General features: G+C 41.1%; 1 protein-coding gene across 4 annotated transcripts in view; it reads left to right on the forward strand.

Annotated features, from left to right (window-relative positions):
• Nucleotides 1-22,179, forward strand: part of FSHR (follicle stimulating hormone receptor) — a 198,349-nt gene that overhangs the window by 102,236 nt on the left and 73,934 nt on the right. Inside the window, exon 1 of one of the 4 annotated variants that reach the window (XM_085575777.1) lies at nt 7,082-9,413. The exons of 2 other annotated variants lie outside the window; for them this stretch is intronic. In XM_085575777.1, the coding sequence (XP_085431903.1) occupies nt 9,151-9,413 (263 nt within the window). In that variant the 5' untranslated portion in view covers nt 7,082-9,150. Of the gene's footprint in view, nt 1-7,081; nt 9,414-22,179 lie in introns of those variants that run through there. One more of the 4 variants, XM_021540190.3, reaches the window with a different exon arrangement.

Raw genomic sequence — 22,179 nt, forward strand, 5'->3', positions numbered from 1 at the left:
AACTTCATCTGGGCAGGCAAAAATTAGTCAAGGTCTGGTCTTCATTTGACAATGTTTAACAGAATGTGTTTCACCTTTGTGGTCTGTGGGAAGGGATCTATCATCTGCAACAGTGGTCCATCTTAAAAACACTAAAGGAAGGTAGCCATGAAAGGTAAAACAATCTTGCAGTTTGGTTTCAGGTTGTTATGCCAAAACTGTGGTCAGCTTAGTCCCAAAAGTATTTGCTTTTTTCATCTCATACAATAAGATGTGTCAATTTTGGATAAATTATATCATGCTAAACCATGTCACTTTAGTGAAAACTGTAGTAGAGATAAGAAAAAAGAAATATATTGGGGTAAGAAAAGTAAAATATGTGGTGGAGTATGTCCCTTTTTTCTGCTTTTAACTTACAGCATTCAAGAGATTTAAATGTCTTTTCAATAGCTAAAACTTTTCTTCTCTAACTCATCAGTGAACGACATCCCAGCATTGTCACAAGGGTGGTAGCATCCACAGGAGCCCTTCTGAGTGAAAGACATGCAATCTGTCAGGGTGGGCAGGCTAGCACAAATCTGTTAGCACTTGCTTTTCCTACACAGGTCAGAGTCTTCGGAACACTGGCCAGATTTCAATTTGGGTAGCTGTACATCTGTTAGGACTTCAACTGTGGCTTGTAAAGTTTGCTTGAATCCTTTGAAGAGCAAGTAAATCCTGTGGAAATGTCAGGTGGGATGAGGTTTCAGAGACAAGGGAAATTTGAGATCTTGGCTGGGTTGTGAGGGGTAACCACAGTGCTTCTCTGTCCTTCCTCAGCTTCCCAAGATGGATGCCAGGGAATCCCTGCAGGCAGCAGGGATGCTTCTACATTGCCAGGTCACAGAGAAGGATGTGCAGAGAAGCAGATGCCAAAAGAGGCTGCAGGTGGGTCAGAGGAGTGTGTGTTTGCAGCTCAGGACCCCAAAGCCTTCCCAGCTTGGGCATGTCTCTTTGGGGTTACACTGGTGCACAAATCTGCGCCTCTCTGGGGTCTCTGGCTGCACCCCAGGGGACCTACCCACCACCAGGCAGTGGATGTGCCATTAGTTTCCCTGAAATCATCTGTAAAATTATGCTGGAGGACTTTCTTTGCTACAGAAGAGGGGACAAAAATGGGCATTAGAGCTGCAGAGCACTTGGATAACATGGTCATGAGGGCTATAAAGCATCTCAGAGATATGGACAAGTTTCTTTTTCATCATCTGCAGAATCTCATTAGCCTACCTGCCACTCCATTCTGTGCCTTAAGAGCAATGTCAGGACCTTATTCTTCCCCTCTTGCAGAGAGCTGTGCCTGACCTGCTCCCTCTGCATTGAGAGCAATTGCAGGCAGATCAAGGAGCGGAGGCTCCTCTTTGTCACCTTCCATGCAATAACCTGATTCCTGGCAGAAAAAGTATCAAAGGACAGCTCTTCCAAGGATTAATATATCACTGGACAGTCTTAAAGCACTACTGTGAGCCTTCTGAATCAACTTGGATCTGTTCTTTTCCATTTTTCCCAGGGCTACAGCTGTGTAAAGACTTAGGCATGCCTATCTTTCCTTTCAATGCTCATTTGCTTACTTTTAAAAGCATGTGTCATTTTTCATTATTTTATATGATAAAGGGAAGATCCTGAATTTTTCAGTCATGTTTGGCAGAACCTTGTTCCATAAGTAATCCTATTAACTCCAGTGGCTCTTTTTGTGGAAAACAGTACTGTTCAGCCCCAGCTGAGGAGTCCCAGCAGGAAGCTCAGGGAAGAGAGAAAGAGGAAAATGGCTGCCAGAGATTGGAACAATATTTAGGTTTTAATGTTGTTCCACATCAGCCACTGAATGAAGTAAAATCGTTTTTTTTCTTTGCTGTAAAAGCTACAGCAAAAGCAGGAAAAACCTTGGATGACCTTCAAGGATGCTTTAAAACAAATGTGCAGTATTCATTCTCACTGTGCTAAAAAAGACTCAGTGACTTTTTGGCTCCTAATTGTCACCTCAGGCAGCTTATTTAGCCTACCTGTCATGAAGGTAAAAGTATACAAAACACTATTCCTGCAAAGTAATTGAGCCACTTTTTTAACCTCCTTCTATCAATATTAATAACCTACTCTAATTGCACAATGCTTCATTTTTTTTCTTTTCTCCTTCTTCTTCAATCTGCTACAGGGATTAGTTAGTCATCTGCATCTTCTTTAGAGGCCTTAACAAGTGTTAATTTTTCAGTCTTGCCTCTTTTTTTTATTAAGTGTCAGAATGAAATTAATTTCCCGGAAGGATATTTAGTGTCTTTCATGTATCAATCACAGCTGAGTTCTTTCTTTTCTCATGTAGAGATCGTTTCTCTTAGGCTGTATGAGGTCAAAAAATAGAAAATAGGTATATTGTAAAGGTATTTCCTTTTCAGACCTCTTTAATGTATTTTAATGCTGGAAATGCTCATCCAACCTGAGCGAATTTAAGGAAATTTGGTTTTCAAATGGCCAAACAACAAGTTTTTAGTACTGTCTAGGGGCCAATTTTAAGTATGAGAGGAATTAAACAAATTTTCTCTTTACAGATATCTCTGTACTTCAATCTTTGAAACTTCTCATGTATGCTCTTCCAGGCAGCTCTCCTTCTTTAATATTAGATTATAATTATGGCATGTGGCAGAGGCATCATTAAAGTTTCTTTAATTCATTTTATGTCATAATAAATTGCACTTGAAATAATTAATAGCCTCTTGAATTCTAATGAGTAAAGACTTCAGGTTTGCTACTAAACAGTCCTGAATGGCAGGTTTGTGAACTTTGAAATGCTGGACAGAAAGCATTGCCAGCCTATTTTGTTCATGCTGACGAACATTTCTCCTTTCTTTAGGGATTAAAGACTAATAGCTGAGTAGTATATTGTAACCATGCTCAAAAGCAAGTGGCAGTGTAGGTTTGAGAAAAAGCATGAAGAGTCAGTCTCTATTTTAAACATCCTAGGGAGACTTTTTCCTCCCTGAGCCATAAGTAGAATCACAAAAGAATGCAGGTGAAAGAGGGACCTGGAGAGGTCCCACGTGTTTTTCAATGTGAGGTCAAACTGGGCTGCTCAGGGACTTATTCAGTCTGGTCTTTTAAGTTTCTATGGAAGGAGAGAATACGACCTCTTTAGCAGCCTGTGCCCTGCTTCACTGTTCTCAAGGTGAAAAATTATCTCCTTGTAGGCACTTATTTCAACCCAAGTCTGTTACTTTTTGCTCTCCCACTCTTCACCTCCACAATGGGCCTGGATCTACTTGTTGATCACCACTCTGTAGGTACTGGGGACTGTTTTTATGTGTCCACAACCCATTCTTTCATAGGCACTGGGGGCTACTTTTATGTGCCCAGAGGCCATTCCTTCCCTGGGCTGAACAAACCCTGTTCTGACAGCTGCATCTCACAGAGCAAGGGCTCTTGCCCTGACTCTCTTGGTTCTTCCCTTCTCTTTCCTCCCTCAGTTAAATGATGTCTTCCTTTTACTGGGCATCCCAGAATGGATGCAGTGTTGTCCATGTGGTCCAAAAGTCCTGAGTAAAGGGAAGAATCACCTCTCAATTTAGCAGCAGATCTGCTCCCTGAGCAGGCAGTGCCCAGCCTGCATCGCTGCAGGGAGTTTGTCCTCCACAGGTTTGGGGCTTATGTCTGTCCCTGTTGGAGTCCATGGGTTTTCCCTGGTGCTGACGTGAGCAGTGCATGGTTATTGATGCTCGTGGGCAGGGCTCCCTGACTCCACAGTCAGGCAAGGCTTCCCTTGCCTCACATCTCTGACCTTCAGGTACTTTTGCTGGCTGGCAAAGGCGTCAGAGGAGAATATGTGATGCAAAGTGTGATTCCTGACAGCCTTTGGTATCTCTTGTGCATTATTTTGGTCTAGTCAAACCCACTCATGGACAGTGCAAAGAAAAAGTACTTCTAAAAGTGTGCATCTACAGACATGTGATAGAAACCTAGCAGATGGGCTGCGTCTTTTATTATCGACTGGGGATGAACAGACCTGAACCCGAGGAGCAGCACTAGATGGAGTGACAAAGATTATTCTCTAACTTCACTCTTGTCTCTTGCATATGTCTCCTGTGCTATGAAAATACATGAGGTGCTTATATCCTCAGATTGCCTCAGAAAAATCAGACAGATAAAGGGCTGAGTGGGAGCTTGTTAGCCATCAAAGACATAAAAGTATTGGGGTAGAGTGAAATAAAGAAAGCCAAAACTCCCCTGCTATAGCACAAGCCTATAACACAAGCCAAGTTTACTTGGAAGTGTCAGCAGAAAAATTAGAAGTTTCTGAGACCCTTCCATGCTGGGCAATGTCCCTCCCGAGCTAAAAAGACCGGCAGGACTGTTTATACAAGATCCTAATCCATCTTCAAGCAGGAGGGAAGTAAAGAGCCACAGTGCAGCTGCTTACTGCTGCACTGGACACATGTGATGCGCAGCTCTGGCTTCTGCAGGGGTGCAGTTTAACTGATCACAGCCAGGTTGTGAAGTCAAGAGTCAGACAGCCACGGGAAATCGTCATGAGCATAATTCCATGCAATTTCTAATCCTTTGCTTTACAAGCGTGTGTTCTATTCCCGAGTCAGTGCACTCCCTCTGGTGGCTGATTTACTGTCTCAGCTTCACTCCGTTTGGGAGTCGAGGTTTCATGTGAGCAGATGGCTAAAGCAACTGAGAGAGCAATAATACTGCTTTTATTAGGCTACTTTATAGTTTTATGTTCTCTGCACCGAGGGCACAGATAAAGTCTGTCCATTGAAATGTACTTTAAAATAATCCCCATTCGCAGAAAAGCGTGACGCTAAAAATATTCTGTTCAGAGTAGCTATTTCTGGAAAGCACCTAAAACGTTATATTTTTATCAGGTCAATGATCTGCTTGCCTCAATGATCTGCTGTTTTAATACCCATGTTGGTCGTTCACAAAAGGCAAATCAGTGATGTGTCAAAGTCCTTTTTAGTAATTTCCTCTAATTTCCTTTTAGGATCTGCTCCAGCTTCCATTGCCAGCTTTTGTGGATAGAAAACACCTTTTTCTTCTCATAGCATGGCAGTCAGGACAATAGAGGCTATTGCAGCTTGTAAAGCCACAGGGAGAAACTCTGTGCTGGAAATCCTCAAAAGAGAAATAAATATCCATTCTGAAAGGATAAACCTCTTTTGGATGTGTTTTTTCTGTCATCTGTTCATGCACGTGATTGATTTGCCTACACATTTTTAGAGAATGCTTATTGTTAAGCAAAGCCACAGATAAAGAGGCATTCAGTAATTAAACAGAGTTCTGAGGCTGGGAAACATCAGTAGAAACAGTATTTGCTTAATTAGCTGTCATGCTGTGTTTCAGAGGAGAGAAACACAAGCAGATGCTGCTGTGAATTTGCTTGCCTGTAGGTTGATGCACTCCAGCACCTGGTGACCTTCCTGCCTTAAGGAAAATCCAACAGCTGGATTTAGGTGCTGACCTGGCCACATGTACAGTGCAGTGAAAGGGCTCAGAGCTCTCTTTGAAGAAAGTTTATCGAGGGCAAACGAAAGAGAGATGGGATGGCTCATTTTATTTCCCACTGTAACCTCATCCATCCAGGTGACAGCATGGCCCAGGACAGGCACTGCTGCTTGGTCAGAGGATGAAGTCTGTAGATCCCCTTGGTTCCTCGGGCTCAGTGTTTGTAAAATTCAACCAGAGCTAATTTTAGAGGCCAGTGCTGACTTTAAAGGCCAGTCCTATCAACCAGACTCCCTAACTACCATCTTAAGAAAGATCCCCTGTTGACTGCATAACCTTGAATTAACTGTTTGTCTCAGACACCATCTAATTTCATAATCTGTAACACCATCATTGAATATCTGTCGTAATTCACTTAATTGCATCTCTGTTGCTACAGTGCTTCAATTTGGGGAAATTTCTGTTTTCTTACTCAGGAAAACAGTTTACACTCTCAAGACCAATTTGCCAGCTGGAGCATAGTTCTGCAAATGGATGCAAAGATAAGGCTCTCATAAATATCTGAAAGCACCATCATCTCTGCATTTACACATTCAACAGCATGAATCTCAATGGCAGTGCAGGCTTGCTCCTAGCACATGATTCTCTGATGGTGGTCCCCTGCAACAGGCCCTGTGGGTTTTCAGGCATGGTCATAGCTCCAATCTGGCACTCAGGAATGACTTGGGAGTGCAAAATTCACAGAAAGATACCAGAAAGCGTTTTTTTTCCCCTCTTTTACAAGAATTTTCTTCTCAAGAGGAGATAACTGTGCTCCTGAACTGGGAGTGAGAGGATCACCAGCTGATTAATCCATGCAGGGGACTGTGCCGATGTGGCTGTGTGCCATTTGACAGTCATGTGCAGAAACAGGACAGAGTTTCCCAGTTCAAAACATGAATAGACACCAGAATCTATTCTTTAAGGGCTTGGATCATATATTTAAAACAACTCAGAGATCCTTCTGAATGTTCATGTATCCTCAGGGAGTTTTAGTGTGGTCCTGATTTAGTGCTTGCTCCAATATGAATGAAATGTCAGTTTTGTTTAGCATACTAGCCTGATTTTATTGAATGTAATGATACTTGCATGTTTCCATCAAAATCTTATCTGTGCAGTATTACAAGAGAATCTTGAAGTCTGGATAAGGGGTTTATATTATTTAATAATTGTCATCTCATTCTTAACTGATGTAAGTGAAAGTGGAGCAGTGTGTACTGTACTGATAAAATGGTCTCACCAGATAAAAATGGAAAAGAGACAACCTCCCTCCAATTTTTATTCATTATGTTCATGATTTACTACTGAGCCCAACCAGATGTTTTAAAATATCTCTTTTTAAAATATCTCTTTAATATTTTAATATTTTAATATACCTCTTAAAAATATGTTTTACTAGCTGTATTAAAATCAAACATACTTATTATAGTTTTGGTTTCCCCTAATTAATTTGAAAAATGCCTTGTAATCATTGTGATATTTTTTGATCTCCTGACTTTTATATATAGAATTATTGCTATCATCTGAAACAACTTTCGTGGTTTGATATATGAAACCCAAAGTTAATCAAATTGTGATGTCTTAATATGAGTGAAAATTGTTTTGACATTCAGAGAATGTTACCACTTTTTCAACCATGTCATAAATATTACTATCCATTTCACCAATATAACATGACCATTTACATTGATGTATTTCAGTATGAAGAGATACAGCTTAAATTCCTTTTTATCCAAATACTCTTGTACCTTTATATTCTTCAAACTTCACATTTTGTTTTTTGGAGATTTTCTCAGCCTGCTTTTAGTCTGTGACTGCAGGAGTTAAGGACTTTGTATGGAAAAGACAAAACCCCATAAGCTTTGAATGCTTTGTCCTCCTGGCATTTGTTTAAATCCTGAAGTGTGTCGTTATTCCAACTTTCAGTGGGCCACAGCAAAATGTTAACTAAATGGGAATTTGTTTGATCATAGGGTGCAATTCTGCAGTTCTCATCCCATTGAGGATGAAGGTGACTGAAGGTTTTACTCATTTCAGAAGACCTTGTAGGTTTAAGATCTTTCAAAGGAAAGGGAAGAGAGAGAGATAAGGAAAAAGTCAGTCGGTAAGGTTTTAGAAATTCTTTTTTCTGGAAGTCACTGTTATTCTCATGAAACTTAGAAAAATGGACTCTGTTATACACATACAACTAAAAGAATACTCTTACAACTCATTAGAAAAATAGCATTGTTAGAAAAAGATTGTCATGGTTTTTTCTTTTTTTCTGTGAATATAAATTCTCATCTTGAGTAGGTTTTAACGACTGGGTGGAAAATAACAAATATTTGGTACAAATGGGGTAAATCTTTTTAAGAATTATTGTAATTATTTTAAAATATTAATTAGTTAATACATCTTAAGATACATCTATATTATGAGGCTTGTTTTAAAAGTGAGAATGATGGAAATTTTTGGCCACATAATTCAAAGAAAAGATGTTGTCTTTTGTCTCATTACATTTTTTAATGCTTTTTGATTATGAAAGAAAAGGAAAGAACCTAACAATTTAAAAGAGCATGACAAACAAGCTAATAGCAGCTTTTAATAAGATTATGAAATCCTTCCAAGCAGTGGGAAGAATTAAATGTGAGGTTCAGCAGAATCACCCATGGCTCCCTCATGTATTTAAAATGCACATGATTTATAACCTCTGTGTGTCTGAAACAGCTATTTACAATTTAAAAGAAAAACAAACAAACAAAACACTCAAAAAATTAAAAAAAAAAAGAAAAAATGCCACAAAATCCTTTATGTCAAGATGCTCATTTCAGGTGTCTTCCAGAAAAGCTCTGGTTTCAGGTGATGGCCTGGTGCTTGACTCAGTGACAGCAAAGAGTTCACATGGCCCCTGTCTCAAGGATTAATATTTGTAGTGAGATAATTTAGCTCAGTCAAAAAAGTCAAGAAAACAAATAGGGACTCAAAGACAAGATTCAACATCCAAGTCTTCTGATGATAATCTTGAGGCTGTTTTCCTCCTGTTGTGTCACAAATAGTCATTTGGCAATATTTCTAGGATTTCTGTTCCACATGATGAAATTAGTTTACCAGTCCACAGGGACAATTTGGATTGTGGAGTTTTCTTCTGTTTGGATTCCAATAAAGATGCCAAAGGAAAAAGGGAGATGAATCAGCAACTGCATGAAAATTAATCACAGTTGTGAAAAAAAGGGTGTTATTTAGCTCTGGTTTCAGGTCTTTTACCTCATTAGGCAGACTATGTAGAATAATAACACCTTACTTTTGCCTAGGAGAAATACAAACGCAGGGGCCCTTGGATCCATGAGTGGGAGCATAAATAGTGGCATAAATAGAGTGCTTCTCCTTCAGGGACAAAAAGGGTCTGGGCTGTAGAAAGCAAAAATGCTTTGCTGTCCCTTGGTTTCACCAAGCAAGATATGAGAAATAGTGTAGCTGAGAAGGAAGAACCTTTTCCCAGCATATTAAAAGAGCCCTGGTTAGTACAGCTGGGCCCCCTGATTTCAACACCACTTGAAACACAAAATACTTGTGTCATGAAAAAATCAGCATTTGCTCATCTCTATCCCCACTCCAACACCATAAGGAATCTGGGGTCATGAAGCAGAGCTTGCTGAGAAGTCATCCCCTAAGAGCCACATGGTTTGTCCCAGCTTTTGGGGCGGATCTTCCATCCAGGGAGCTGGCCTGGGAGGTCTCTGCATGCTTCCCTTTCCGATAAAGGGGATGGGCACGGACGTGGAGGCAGAGATGCCTCCAGCCCTCGCCTGCCTGCTGCTGCTCCTGGCGGGCTGCCTGGGACGCCAGCATCACGCCTGCCGCTGCCTGGCCAGGGTCTTCATCTGCCAGGAGAGCCAGGTGCTCCAGGTTCCCCGGGACATCCCTGCCAACACCACCGAGCTGTAAGTCGGGAAAGGGAGCGCTTGGGAGCAGCAGCCTTGTGGCTGGCTCTCCAAAGGAGCTGCTGCTGGGCAAGGCAAAGGTCAGGTTTGCAGGGGGTCACTTGGGAGACTTCACGCCAGCTGCTTGCAGAGAACAGCCCTTCCTCCAACGCGCACTTAATTGCACCTTGAAAATCCTCTCCATTTGTCTGATCTTGAAACTCCTCTCCATTTCTCTGATCGTGCTCATTGTAAGATGTCTGTTAAGAAAGTATTTTGCACATTATAATGCAAAGTGCAAGCAAAATTTGAAACAAGCATCCTTGGTGCTATGACAGTAATCTGAAACATAAAGTCGAAGCTTTTTTACAGCTTTGCTTTAGCGTTGTCGGAACGTGCAGAGCAACTTGTCTGCCCCAAACTACTCGATGATGAGTGTTTGTTTGTACTGCAGGAGCCTTCCAAAGGTTTGTGCTCGTTTGCCAAGAAGCAACTTAATGTTTTCCCTTTGAAATCTTAAAGGCATTGCAGAAAGGACTCTGATAAATATTCAGAGAGGGATCCTCCTCCACCAGAGGAGCGGCGTGGCTGTGGTTGGAGAGAGTGAGTAATGTGAAGATAGAGGAGGGGTTTTGTCTATCTTAAAGCTTCTCATTATTTTTCATAAAAGTAATGAAAGCTGTATGGCAACTGTTTTCTGTGTCAGTAGCACAGGCAAGTGAACAAGCTTGCGCAATGGCAAGTATCTAACTGCAAGAGATTGTTTTCATTTTAATAGTTTTAAGGCAAATATCTCCCTTTGCCAACACCCCCACAGACATCTGGCATTGTTACAACCTAAAGCAAAACCAAAGGAGTAGTCCTGGATGAAGCCTTTGGTTAATAAGTGAAGTGACAAGTTTGAAGGGAGGATACAATGAAGAATGATGTGTCACTAGTTAGAAAAATATACCCCCATTCCAGTCTTACACACCCCAGTATATCCCTGGTTATTATGCCACAGTTTTCCTAGGGCAGAAGTTTTGTTTTCTTCAGAAGGAGGAGTTGTTATGCTCACTGACTAAGCAGACTGCAGTGAAAACTTGAGAGAAATGTCTGAATTAACCACAAAAGGTCAGCAAAAGTTTAAATCATTCTCACAATTGGAGGAAAAACTAATCCATCTGTGATTTAGGTCGTCTAAATCCTGAGTGAACTGTGCTCCAGGCGTATGCAGCTAATTTTGTTTAATTTTGCTTTGATTATTTCTTTAGATTACACAGTTAAGGTCTGCCTTCTAGGGATTAAGCAAAAGCATTTTTTAATTATTTCTGCAAAGAAGTAGAGTATCGCTGAAAAGCACCTGTTAGTAAAATGGGATTTGTTTTCTCCTTGTTAACTTCTCAAGAGTTTGTTGAGGATGCTAATTTGTGGGTTCTTAGCATGAGTGTTATTCTTTGAAACAGGCAGAATACAACATTAGTGTGACTGAAACAGCAAACAAATCCTTTCTTCTGCCAGTGCTGTGCAAATACTGGATTTAGAATCTCTCAACTTGACTCTCTTCTCACTTTCTCAAAATAAACCAGCTTTTGGTTTCTCAGGAAGTAATTCAGGTCCTATTCCATTAGTATAGCCCTGGGACTGATTTCAGCATGCCTTAAAATTTTGAAAAGTGCCTAAAGTAGCTTTGAATATACCAAACCTTAGCATTACCAAAGCCAGATACATTAGCTGAAGAGCTATCAAGTGACAAATAAATCTTAGATTTTTCCTTCAGGATCAACGGGGAACTCTAGAAAAAGTGCTTTCCTCTGCATCTCTCCACTGAGTGCCCAGTGGGGTGATTCAGGTGACTAAAATAGGTTTTACTGCTCCAGATGACACTGCAGGTACACTCCTGGTAGCAGGAAAATCTTGCTTTATGTTTTCTCAAAAAGTCTTAATGGGTGAAAAGAGTTTTTTGTTCAGTGTACCAACTTAAGCACAGAAGACCATGGTGTCTAAGAACCCTGTACAGGACACAAACAGAGACTTCTTGCTATGTACAGCTCCTGCAAGGTACTTTTTTCACTTATGAGCTCATTCTGGGAGTCTGGATGCAGTCTGTTTTTATTTAATATAAAGGAGAAGGGTCCACTTCATTACACTTCCAGCTCTTCACCTTCCCTTATGTGATCTTGATAGCTTGCCTGAGTTATCTTAGAGTCCTTCCCTAGTGCCTTTAAAATGTTGAATAGCATGTTGGTGAATGTTTTAGAGTGAGAACAGGAGCCTGATCAGCCTCAAGCATTTCTCCCTTTGCTGTGTGTTTGTATTTCACTACAACTGTGTCTGAAGTTGGGACACAGGCATGTGGCAGCCAGCTCTGACACTTGCTAGGAAAACTCATTATAAAGGTAAAAACAGCGCCCTCTCTAACAATTATCTCTTTGCCATCGCTGAATTTTTTAATTGTTATTATTTTTTAGTGCTGCCGTGAGGGATTTCTTTGTGGTTGGCTTCACAACAGAGAGAGCTTAGGCTCCAAGGGAAACTTGAGCTCTGCAGTGTGGTGCATGAGACAGGGGTTTGATCCTGGCTGGATTAGCATCTGCTTTAGCAAGGGTGTTGAAGAGGGAAGGCTGGTAGCCTCTTATGTGAGTGATTTCATTTTGTACTTACCTTGCGGAAACAGAGCAGGGATCAGAATCCACATGCTTCCATCACTCTAATTTCTGACACATCTACTTTGTCACTTACAGGCCAAAATCTCATGAGATTACACCTTGGTTTGTCCATTGCTTTTTGCAGATTTCCAAGCACTCTGCAGCTGGCATGTTCTGGTGTTTATAGGGGAGGCTGTGGTTATTAGCTGCTTTGCTTTATAATCTTTGCCTGGATAGGAGAATTCCTGGTATTATTTTATAGATAACAAAATGCCTGAGAGATGGCTCTGACTTCGAACTTTGGACTCAATCCATTAGAAACCAGAGACCAGCAGTTCAGATGGGAAATATAGGCTCACCTGTGTCAAGTATTAACAATTCTTTGCCTCAGGGGAAGAGAGGAGGGAGTGACTCAGTAGCAAGTGCAGGCAGTTTGTTCCTTGAAGATCTATTCCAGCCTTAAAATCCAGTGTCAAGTTTTGTAATCCATCATTAGTATTCAGTAGGATTTCATTTATTCATTAAAGGTCTTGCTTTGCAATGCAGACAAAAAATAACATTCTCAGAAGGGATCCTTCTTAAGATTTAACAAACCACTTTAAGCAGAATAGTACCAAGTAACAGGAGAACAGGAAATGGCCTCAAGCTGTGCCAGGGGCAGTTTAGGTTCAATATTAGGAAAAATTTCTTCCCTGAAAGGGTCATCAGGCATTGGAATAGGCTTCCCAGGGAAGTGGTGGAATCACCATCCCATTAAGTGTTGTGGATGTAGCACTTGGGGACTTGGTTGAGTGGTGAACAAGGTGATGCTGGCTTCATGATTGGACTCAGTTATCTGGAAGTTTTTTTGCAGCCATAATGATTCCATGATTCTAGGAGGCAGTTTAGCCATTGTCAGAGCAGTTTAGAGCTATGTTATATAGAGTGTTTTCTCCCAAGCATCTGCAAACTATAAACAGCAGGGTTTCTTACTTACTCACTGCATAGGTGTTTTTTTGCAATTGCTCAAGGATATTTACTTTAGACTATCAAGTCAAGGCTGAGTAGATGTCTGAGCACTAAAACATCAGCTGCCTAGAAATAGCAAGTCCTGTGTTGTGCTCTGAGTGAGTCAGACGCGTATCCCAGCGCCAGAAGCTGCAAATGATGTGAGTTGTAGCTGCAACACTGTTATTGACAGCTGCAATTAGGATGTTTCTTTATTCTTTCACACTTAGAGTTGAAATTACACTGAAACCTGCAAACAGTTACACTTCTTGCTTGGGTGTTTATACTGACCTTAACCTAAGAAAGGCAAGGTGTGAGAGGATAAAGTAAACTAACGAAATAAAGACCCATGAAGCTTTGAAGTCTCTGTGTTGTGGTGGTTAATCATACAGTCTGTCAATAAACCCACATTTTTTTGGGAATGAGGTGAGAATGTTTTCACAGCAGAGCATATTGAGAACGTATTACATGCTGACTAAAGCCTTTTTAATTATTTTAGTTTTTAATTCAAACCAGCTTTGCATCTGTTACAGTTACATTCTTCTCTTCCTGAGTTTATGATCAGTTCCTACTTTGAAACAGAAAGCAACAGAGTTGCTGTAAGATTGCTGTCTGTATATCAGTGCAGTGGTCCAATGCTTAGGCTGAATTCTGTATTTGACATTTTAATTGGCAGGATAAAAATAAATAGGCAGATCATAAGAGAGGAAGAGAAAGAAACAGATGAAAAATACACAAAATTATAATAAACTCAGCAGGACAGAGCTTTGGCTGGTATAAATGACCAAATATATATATTTACAGAAACATTCCATTTCTAAACCTTCAGGAGCTTTTGAACACAAGGAGTTATACTGCACACAATGGAAACTGCTTTGCAGTGCAGTACTCTGCTGGCTTACTCCTGATGCTATAAATAAATACTTGCACATGGCTCTCACCTTACTTATAGGGTCTGCAGCTTGATGCATGTATGAGAGAGGTATGGCCAAGTCTGAAGGTGTGTAGTTGTCTGTATATATATACATATATATATATATACATGTACATATGTATAATATATATCTTTGAAATGGAAGTGCATTCATTTAAAATTTAATGACTTGCTAAATCACCGAGCTTATTGTAGGGAAAGAGTGAAAGCCAAGACTTGATTTTGTTTGCGTACAGTATTGGGAGGCTACCAAGCTGAAGCCCTTCACAGGGGTCAGCTACAGAGAGATTCTCTCAATGCATAAATTGCAAAAAAAACACCACCAAAAAAAAAAAAACCAAAAAAAAAAAAAAACCAAAAAAAAACAACAGCCTGTGTCACATTCCCACACATCTGAAACCAGGCAAAATGGGCTCCTGGGCTGATGAGCTCCACATCCTGAAATAAAGCCTCTCTGTTAGACATTTTAGATATGTTCTGGTTCAGTTCCTACAAAGAATCAAAATATGCCTAGTGAATGAGATAATAATAAATGTTTTTCTAAACTGTGTGGATGATTAAAGTAGTCATTTGTAGGAGTTACATTTTCTTGTCTCAAACTTGGTGTCTTCATCTTGTGTGTCTCCCCATTCAAGTCATTAATATAGTTAAAAACCCAGGAGAGTTTGACAGCAATGTTATTCATGAGATGGGATCTGGTAAATACCAAAATTAGAGTTGAGGCACAGCAGGAAAGAAAAGCCCTACTAAGATCTTAAATTAGTAGTTTTAAACTAAAATGTGGTAAAAATGAAGAAGCTGGTAAGCCTGGGGGCATTGCAAAATAGGATGGAGGTCTCTCTTTTACTTCTCCAAAAAGATCATGAATCACTAAGCAGATTTGAGGAGTCGTGAATTCACTGGTGTCATGCAGCAGTTAATTTCCTTTGCTCTGAATGGGATGTTAGGCTAAACACTTCAGCAATATGGATGATTTCCTGGCTTCATTTACTCCCCTTATGACAGTGTCTCACAACTCATCAGTTTTCACCCTGCAGAAGTCAAACACTGCATTTCAGACTTTGTTGCCTTCTCCTGTCTAATACTACAATGTATTAACTCCATCTCTCATCCCATGCAGAGACACTTTGGCACAGGGAATCCTACTGAGTATCACTCAAAGATGACTACTGCTAGCAGGGAGAGCAGAGCATAGTCAGAGCTCTAGGGAAATGCTTTCACAAGTTTGAGTGACATTAAAGTGCTTATGTGGTTCAGTCTCAGCTTCAATGAGCTGCCTTCCCATCCCTCACATAAGAAGCTCAGGGTATTTATGAAGAGAGGGATGCAGACAGGGGTATGTGTGTGGATGCCACTTGTGCTCTAAGTTGCTGTACTGTAAGAGCTACCAAGCCAGGACAGTTCACCTGTTATCCCTGTATTTGTCTATGCAGTTGTGCTTTCAGCTCTTCAGTCAGGTTTATGCATGGCATCTTGGGAATTTGAGTTAATAATTTTCTAGTTCAGACACTTAGCAGATTAATATCAGCATTGCAGTCTTGAAGAGTAAAGCTTATTATCTCCCTCAATATCCCAGGCCATGCCACTTAAATAAAAAATAATATTTAAAAAATCTTCTCAAATACTTTATAATCCCAGATAAATTTCTTAGATGATTTCTGGAGAAGAGATCTCCAGTGGGATGTGTCTTTAAAAGCTGCAAATCACATTCCTCTGGAAGAGTATCACACATAAAATGTGTTGCCTGATAAGCCAGCAGGAGCAAGTCTGCTGTGCACCTCCAGGGTTTTCATTGCAGATGCTGAGGGGTCTCATCAGGCTGACATATCACTGGAAACACTGCTTGTGTGACAGTTTAACAAGGGTGACAGAAGAGAGTGGATGAGGAATGCCACAAAAACAGGAAAAGAGTTGCCCAGAGGAGAGATACTGAGTAAGAATATACATCCCAAAGGGAGAGCTGCTCTAACTGCCAGCAGTGTGTGTGCGGGAGGGGGTCCTGCAGAGGCAAGCAGAGTTATCTGCCAAAGAAAAATAAGCAAACCTGTGAGACATCCAGCTGAGGAGCCAAAGAAACCCATGCAGAGTTCAACATGCCTCACTGTCTCCTCTCTTGTTGGCAGTTTAGTTAGTTCTGTTTAACTTTCCCAAGTCCTTGTGTGGGCAAGTTAACAGATAATTGGGGTAGGCTCACAGTTAATTTAAATTGTCATAGCTTCATTAACTTCAGTGGAAAGAACTCCATTCATTTTCACCATCTGGAAATGGGGAGCTCTCTCAGCCATGTGTTGTTCATTTCAGCAGAAGCTGATTGGGAATGAGTGTGTGTGTCTGTGTGTGTGTGTGTTCAAGAAACAAGATAGTTTGGGCACAAAAGACAGGTATTATTTTTCATTCTAGTCTATTAGTTTTACACAGTGAGGGGCAAGCACTGTGGTAGGAAAAGCCACTTTTCTTTGTTTAAGATCTTGACCTTTACAGACAAAATCTGTAAATTACTTCACACACTTTGCCTGTAGTTTGATTGGGCTGCTCTTATTAGCAGTGAAATTTAAGTCATTAAAATGAAGCTTACTTCAAATTATAGGTCAGACCAGGCATGAATTTCATGTAAGAGTATAGAAAATTATTTCTTCTAATTGTCTCACATACACTATAATAAGGAGCCCAATTTCTGCCTTTTGCTCAGCTCTAATTTCTTTGATCTTGAGGGTCTAGGGTCAGAAAAACTTGTGGTTTATTTACTTTTCTCAGTGTTTTCCTCCAACTCTCCTTAGGTCTTTCAGGAGCTCAGCCTGGAAGGGAGGGATGCTTTTTATCTCACTTTACCTTATCAAGCCACCTACAATCATTTGCTCCTGAGTAGCTAGAGGAGAACTTACAGACTGTTATTATATGCAGGGGGAGATATGTGTCTGAATGAAATGAAAACAGCCTCCAACCGAAATCAGCTGAATGAATCCTCACTTTTCATAAGTATATTGAGCTTGCTGAGCCTCCCTCTTTGCCTGGACTAACTAAATAATGCTGTATCCTTAAATGTAACGTACTCAGATCTTCCTATAGACAGGACAGCCTCAATTTTGAGAATATACCCACTGGGTGAGCTTCAGGCTGAAGCTTTCAGCTCTGCTCACTCTCTTATCTATTTAAGAATGCTATTACTAGTCAGCATTTTCACATATTTGCCTGGAAATTCTGTTTTTATAATTCCTATAGAGCATGATTCTGAGAGTGGTCCTATTAACATAAAGTTTCCCCATATCCACATACATGAAGATGTACTTTCTAATATGAATCCTTGCTCAAACACAGACAGTTAATTGGAATTTATTTGTAAATATTTATTAGTCGGGAATCTGTGAATCTTCAGTGATTTTCCAAAAACACTGTGTGCATAAACATGCAGTGGGGAAAAATTCCAAGTTTTTAGTGTTTCATTCATTTTTTGGTTGAGAGTGGAGCAAGAGGGGAATACACTTTCAAATGAAGATCAGAAGATTTTTTATTATTATTATTTGAAATAGTAGCATGCAATGAAGAAGTAGATGGACTGTGTGAAGACTGGAAAAGAAAGTGGTGCTTGTTTTCTCAGGAGATTTTTCTGGTGTCCTATATTTATGTTCCAAAACTTTGGAATACCATGGGATACTTATAGAGACATCTTCCCTCCCTTTTACCCCAAAACCAGATCCTACCCCAAGAAGTGTACCCACACCTGTGTATGTGCACAGGGTGTCTGTGTTTAACTTCTTCCTATACCAGTTTGGCCCTGGGCAAAGGGGATGAGATTGGAAAACAGTGGTATGGATCTATAGCTGTAACTCCTAAAATGGCCCAGGCTGAGGTGAGAGAGTAATAATGGTAGGAGGAACCCTCTGCCTGTCCCATTTTCCCAAAACCAGGAGGACGGGATGGGAAGAAGTGATATGTGGTTATCTGAGGTTGGTTTTCTTCACTGAAAAGGAGGCAGGCTAAGAATTATAATGGTTTTCTTTTGAACACATCTTTGGAAGCCTTTTAATTGTTTTGTATTCTGTGCTATGTCTTGTATTTAGAAATAATCTCTGGTGTAACCGTTCTGCCTGCACTTGGCTTTTAGAGGTTTGGATTTCAGTGCTTACCTTCAGGGTAAGCTTTGATTTCTTTTTTTCATTTGTACATGATATAAACACATTAGGCTATTGCCCTTAGTAGCCCAATAGGTATTTTTGAGGGCCAGACCCTTTGTAAAAGGGTGTCCTATTCTGTGGGAAACATTCATGCCCGTGAGAGCCAGAGGCATTCACTGAGGTAAGAAAGCACATCTGTCTCCAGCAGTGGAAGCACCACCTGTCCTGCTTTGCTGCTTTCTCTGGCATCTCCAGTCTCTCCACAACTTTAAAAAAAGAAATGCACAGATCAGCCAAATCCATTTTTTCCTTCTTGATGACTACTGGGAAGCAATCAATTCTGAAGAGTCTTTCCTTGGAGTCCAGACTCCCAGCAAGAATATTTATAGACACACATAAATTTCTGAACAAGGAAGGTATAAGTAGAAGAGCTATAAACCCAAGGAAAGACAGTGGGTTGATGCTAAAAAAAATTCTCTTGTCCCCAAAGTTTTCTTTGGCCAACAGCACTGCTACGGAAATTTTTGCTTTTCCTTTTTGGCAAGTGAGGAGTCATAAAAGAAGCGCAGGCTGTGCTAGAAAATGACAGCAGACCAAGAACTGCCTTGGCAGAGCAACTTTCTAGGTGGAATTACTGGTTTGGGGGAATAGTCGCTGAATCTGAATCCCACGAGCTGCAATTTCCTATCTGCAGTATATTGTTGCCATGGCAGATGAAGCCCGGACCCCATTCTCCAGTCCTTTGAAATCAGCATTAGTGGCCCCTGTGAGGGCCTACAAGAAAATCCAGGGTCTGATTCCACAGGCATTCATACACATCCTAATTGCTTGCCCAGGCAGCCCTGCTGCTTCCCAGTGGGACAAATCACAGGTACAAAAGTACCTGTCTGCACAGATTTGCAGATTCAGGACTTTTTGCCATTGCAGTAGACAGGAAACCACTGTGGGGAAAAATAAAATGGGCTTTGGAAGCACAAATGAAATAGGTAAAAAAAAAAAAGTTTGCATTTATTTTAAATTACTAGGGGAGGTTTTCATTGTTTTAATGGGCCACATGGAATTGATAAAACTATCTTAGGGCTCACAAAGTTTTCTATCTTAACAGATTTCACAAAATTCCTGGTAAGTATGTAAATGTAATTTTATCCATTACAGTAACAGCAAAGCTATGGGTTGCAAGAGACGAGTAATTTCCCAAGAGTACAGGTTTTAACCAGTGGCTTAGCCTCACCTTATTCACCAGACTGTTCTTCTATGGCAAAATGCTTCCCTTTTCCAAATAGCAAACAAACAAAAAAAAAAATTACCTCTTGCATGTTTGTATTTCTTTCTAATAACTGTTTCTCATCAGAGAAAGTTATAACTCCACCATTTTTTAATGTCAAGTGAGACATAAACTTTCAGGGCTTTTTTCCCTCAAATGCATTTTTATTGACTTGGTACATCTGCATCATCACCTTTTCTACTTTATTCCTTTCTGTACTTATATCAGTTTCTGTCGGTGTATTAGAAGAGCAGCATTTCACTGCAGTGTTACAGTCAGTAATTTAAAGACAGCTGAGGTGGAGATTTTGTGAGTATTTCAATTATGGCTAACGGTTGGCTCTGTTATGGTCAGTAGGGCTGCCTATGGAGCACTAATTGGAAGGTTTTCACCCTTTTATGAGTTTAATTGCTCTCTGTATATTTCTCCTTAGCTACAGATCTTCATAAATGCATCTACAGGAAATTTTTGTATATATTTACAGTATTCATATAACAAAAAATATTTATTTGACTTCCTTCATTTCTCTACATGTTATTGCTGTGTTATGTCAGAGTGGCTGAGCACACTGCCTGGGCCCACACCCCAAAAATCATGTTGGTTTTTGAACACTTTACCCTAGAAATTGGAGCATGTCCATCCTGAGCTTAACAGAGCACTGTACAGGCTGGACAAGAAGCCAGTAGTTTCCATGAAGTTCCCACTGAGGAGTTCTTGCCCTGGTCTGGTGGGGACAGCCTATAGCCTCAGGACTCTGGACCAGCACCAGCTCAGGCTTTGTCATTTTGTTTGTCTGTTGAGAGGCGTGGACGCTGTCTGGAAGGGACACTCCGGCGACGCTGGAAATCAGGGAGACTGGGTCTTTGTTCAAGGCTTTGAAAGATTTTGCCTTTTTTTTGCTCTCTGTGTCAGGCTGACAGGAGCCGGCCTTGGTTCTAGGTGTGGATTCATCTCTTCAGTGTCCGCCAGGCTGAGCGCACGCGGTGCTTATCAGCTGAAATAGGCAATGAGGCAACTTCTGCTGCGCCTCAGAAGTTCCTGCTTGCGTCTCCTTGAAGATTTTCTGCATTCCACAGAAAGCTTGTTAACCTCTGATCTGGTGGGGTGGCAGACTGCTATTTTTATTAGCCTGACTTGCCAGCTAGAGTACATCTTTACAATGTCCATTGTGTAAAGGAGAATAGATTTCCATAAAACACCACACGCTGGTATCCTACTTTCATGAACAGCTTTGGGTTTCAGCCTGTGTTGCATAGCAACACTCAGGGCTTTTTTAGTGTGAACTCAAGTGATTCAGGATGGCTCTTGATCCTAGAAGCCCGAAAGTCCCAGCAGCCTTCAGCTTCAATAAGAAGCCAACTGCTTTTCTAAAAATGGCCCAAAGAAGGAGAAAGGTCCACCCAGACTACCTGGAGGTCTAAATTTCACCTTCAACATCAAGTATACCATCAAGTGTAGGAGTTCCCTTGGCTTTGAGTTCCTCCTAGTGAGAGGTCTTTTTCCAGCCTCAGTGCCTGAATTTCAGCAGCTGCCTAATAGAAGTTACTGCCCATGTTTCCTCTGCCAGCCTGCCTAGGAGCAGGCTTTCCAAGCTATGCTTAGCTTGCATGACCATCTGAATGGTCTTTGCCCTTGCTGATCTTATTGAAGAAGTGGTGATGGAAAATACTGTCCAGAAAGAAAACCGTGTCAAACCAATCACTAATCATTCCCTGCTATTTCCATGCTGAAATAGCAATACTGAGAGGTTACTTCTGCCAGATAAAGGATAATGACCTAAAGCATCTGTGTGCCTTGGAAGATTACCCTTGAGTGAAGGAGCTAGGAAAATCAAAAAGCATAGGCAAAGGCAGAAAACATTTTGGTTGTGGCTTTTTATATTTTCAATGCTTGCTATATAAGATGGAGAAGAGGCTGTGATGCTTAATTTCTTTTTTGCCTCTTTGACAGTAAGGCCAGTTTTCCTCAGGGTAACCAGCCCCTGAGCTGGTAGACCGAGGTGGAGTGAAAATATACCCCCTGTAATCCAGGGGGAAGTAATTAATGATATGCTGGGGCACCTGAAAACTCACAAGTCTATGGCACCAGATGTGATTCACCCAAAGGCACCAAGGGAGCTGGTGGAAGGGCTTATCAAGCCACTCTCCCTTATTTACCATCAGTTCTCCTTAGCCAGGGAAGTCCCAGACAACTGGAAGTTGGACAATGTCACATCCATCCACAAGAAGAGCTGGAAGGAGCATCCAGGAAACTATAAGCCTGTCAGCATGATCTTGGTGCTGGGGGAGCTTATGGAACAGATCACTGAGTGTGATCACAAGTGTCAGCACATACAGGATAACTAAGGAATCAGTCAGCAGGGGTTCAGGAAAGACATGTCCTGTCTGACCAGCCTGACTGTGTATGACCAGGTGACACTCATCCCTCATGGGTGAGGGAAATTCTGTGGATATAGTCTGCCTGGACTTCACTACAGTCTTTAATGCTGTCTCCCCCAGCATTCTTCTGGAAAAGCTGGGAGCCCACAGCTTGGATGGGTGCACTCTTGGCTGGGTTAAGAACTGGCTGGATGGCTGGACCCAGGGAGTGATGGTGAATGGTGCCACATCCAGTAGGTGCCTAGTGGTGTCCCCCAGAGTTCAGTGCTGGGGTCAGTCCTGGTTGATATCTTTACTGATGATCTGCATGAGGGTATCAAGGGCATCCTCAGTCACAGATGACACCAAGCTGAGTGGGAGTTTGATCTGCTGGAGGGCAAAAAGCTCTGCAGAGGGATCTGTACAGGCAGGATAGGTGGGCTGGGAGCAATGGTATGAGGTAAACCAAGACCAAGTGCTGGTCCTGCTCTTAGACCATACCAACC

Source organism: Lonchura striata, chromosome 3, assembly GCF_050655825.1.
Source record: "Lonchura striata isolate lonStrDom1 chromosome 3, ASM5065582v1, whole genome shotgun sequence".
Taxonomy (NCBI): domain Eukaryota; kingdom Metazoa; phylum Chordata; class Aves; order Passeriformes; family Estrildidae; genus Lonchura; species Lonchura striata.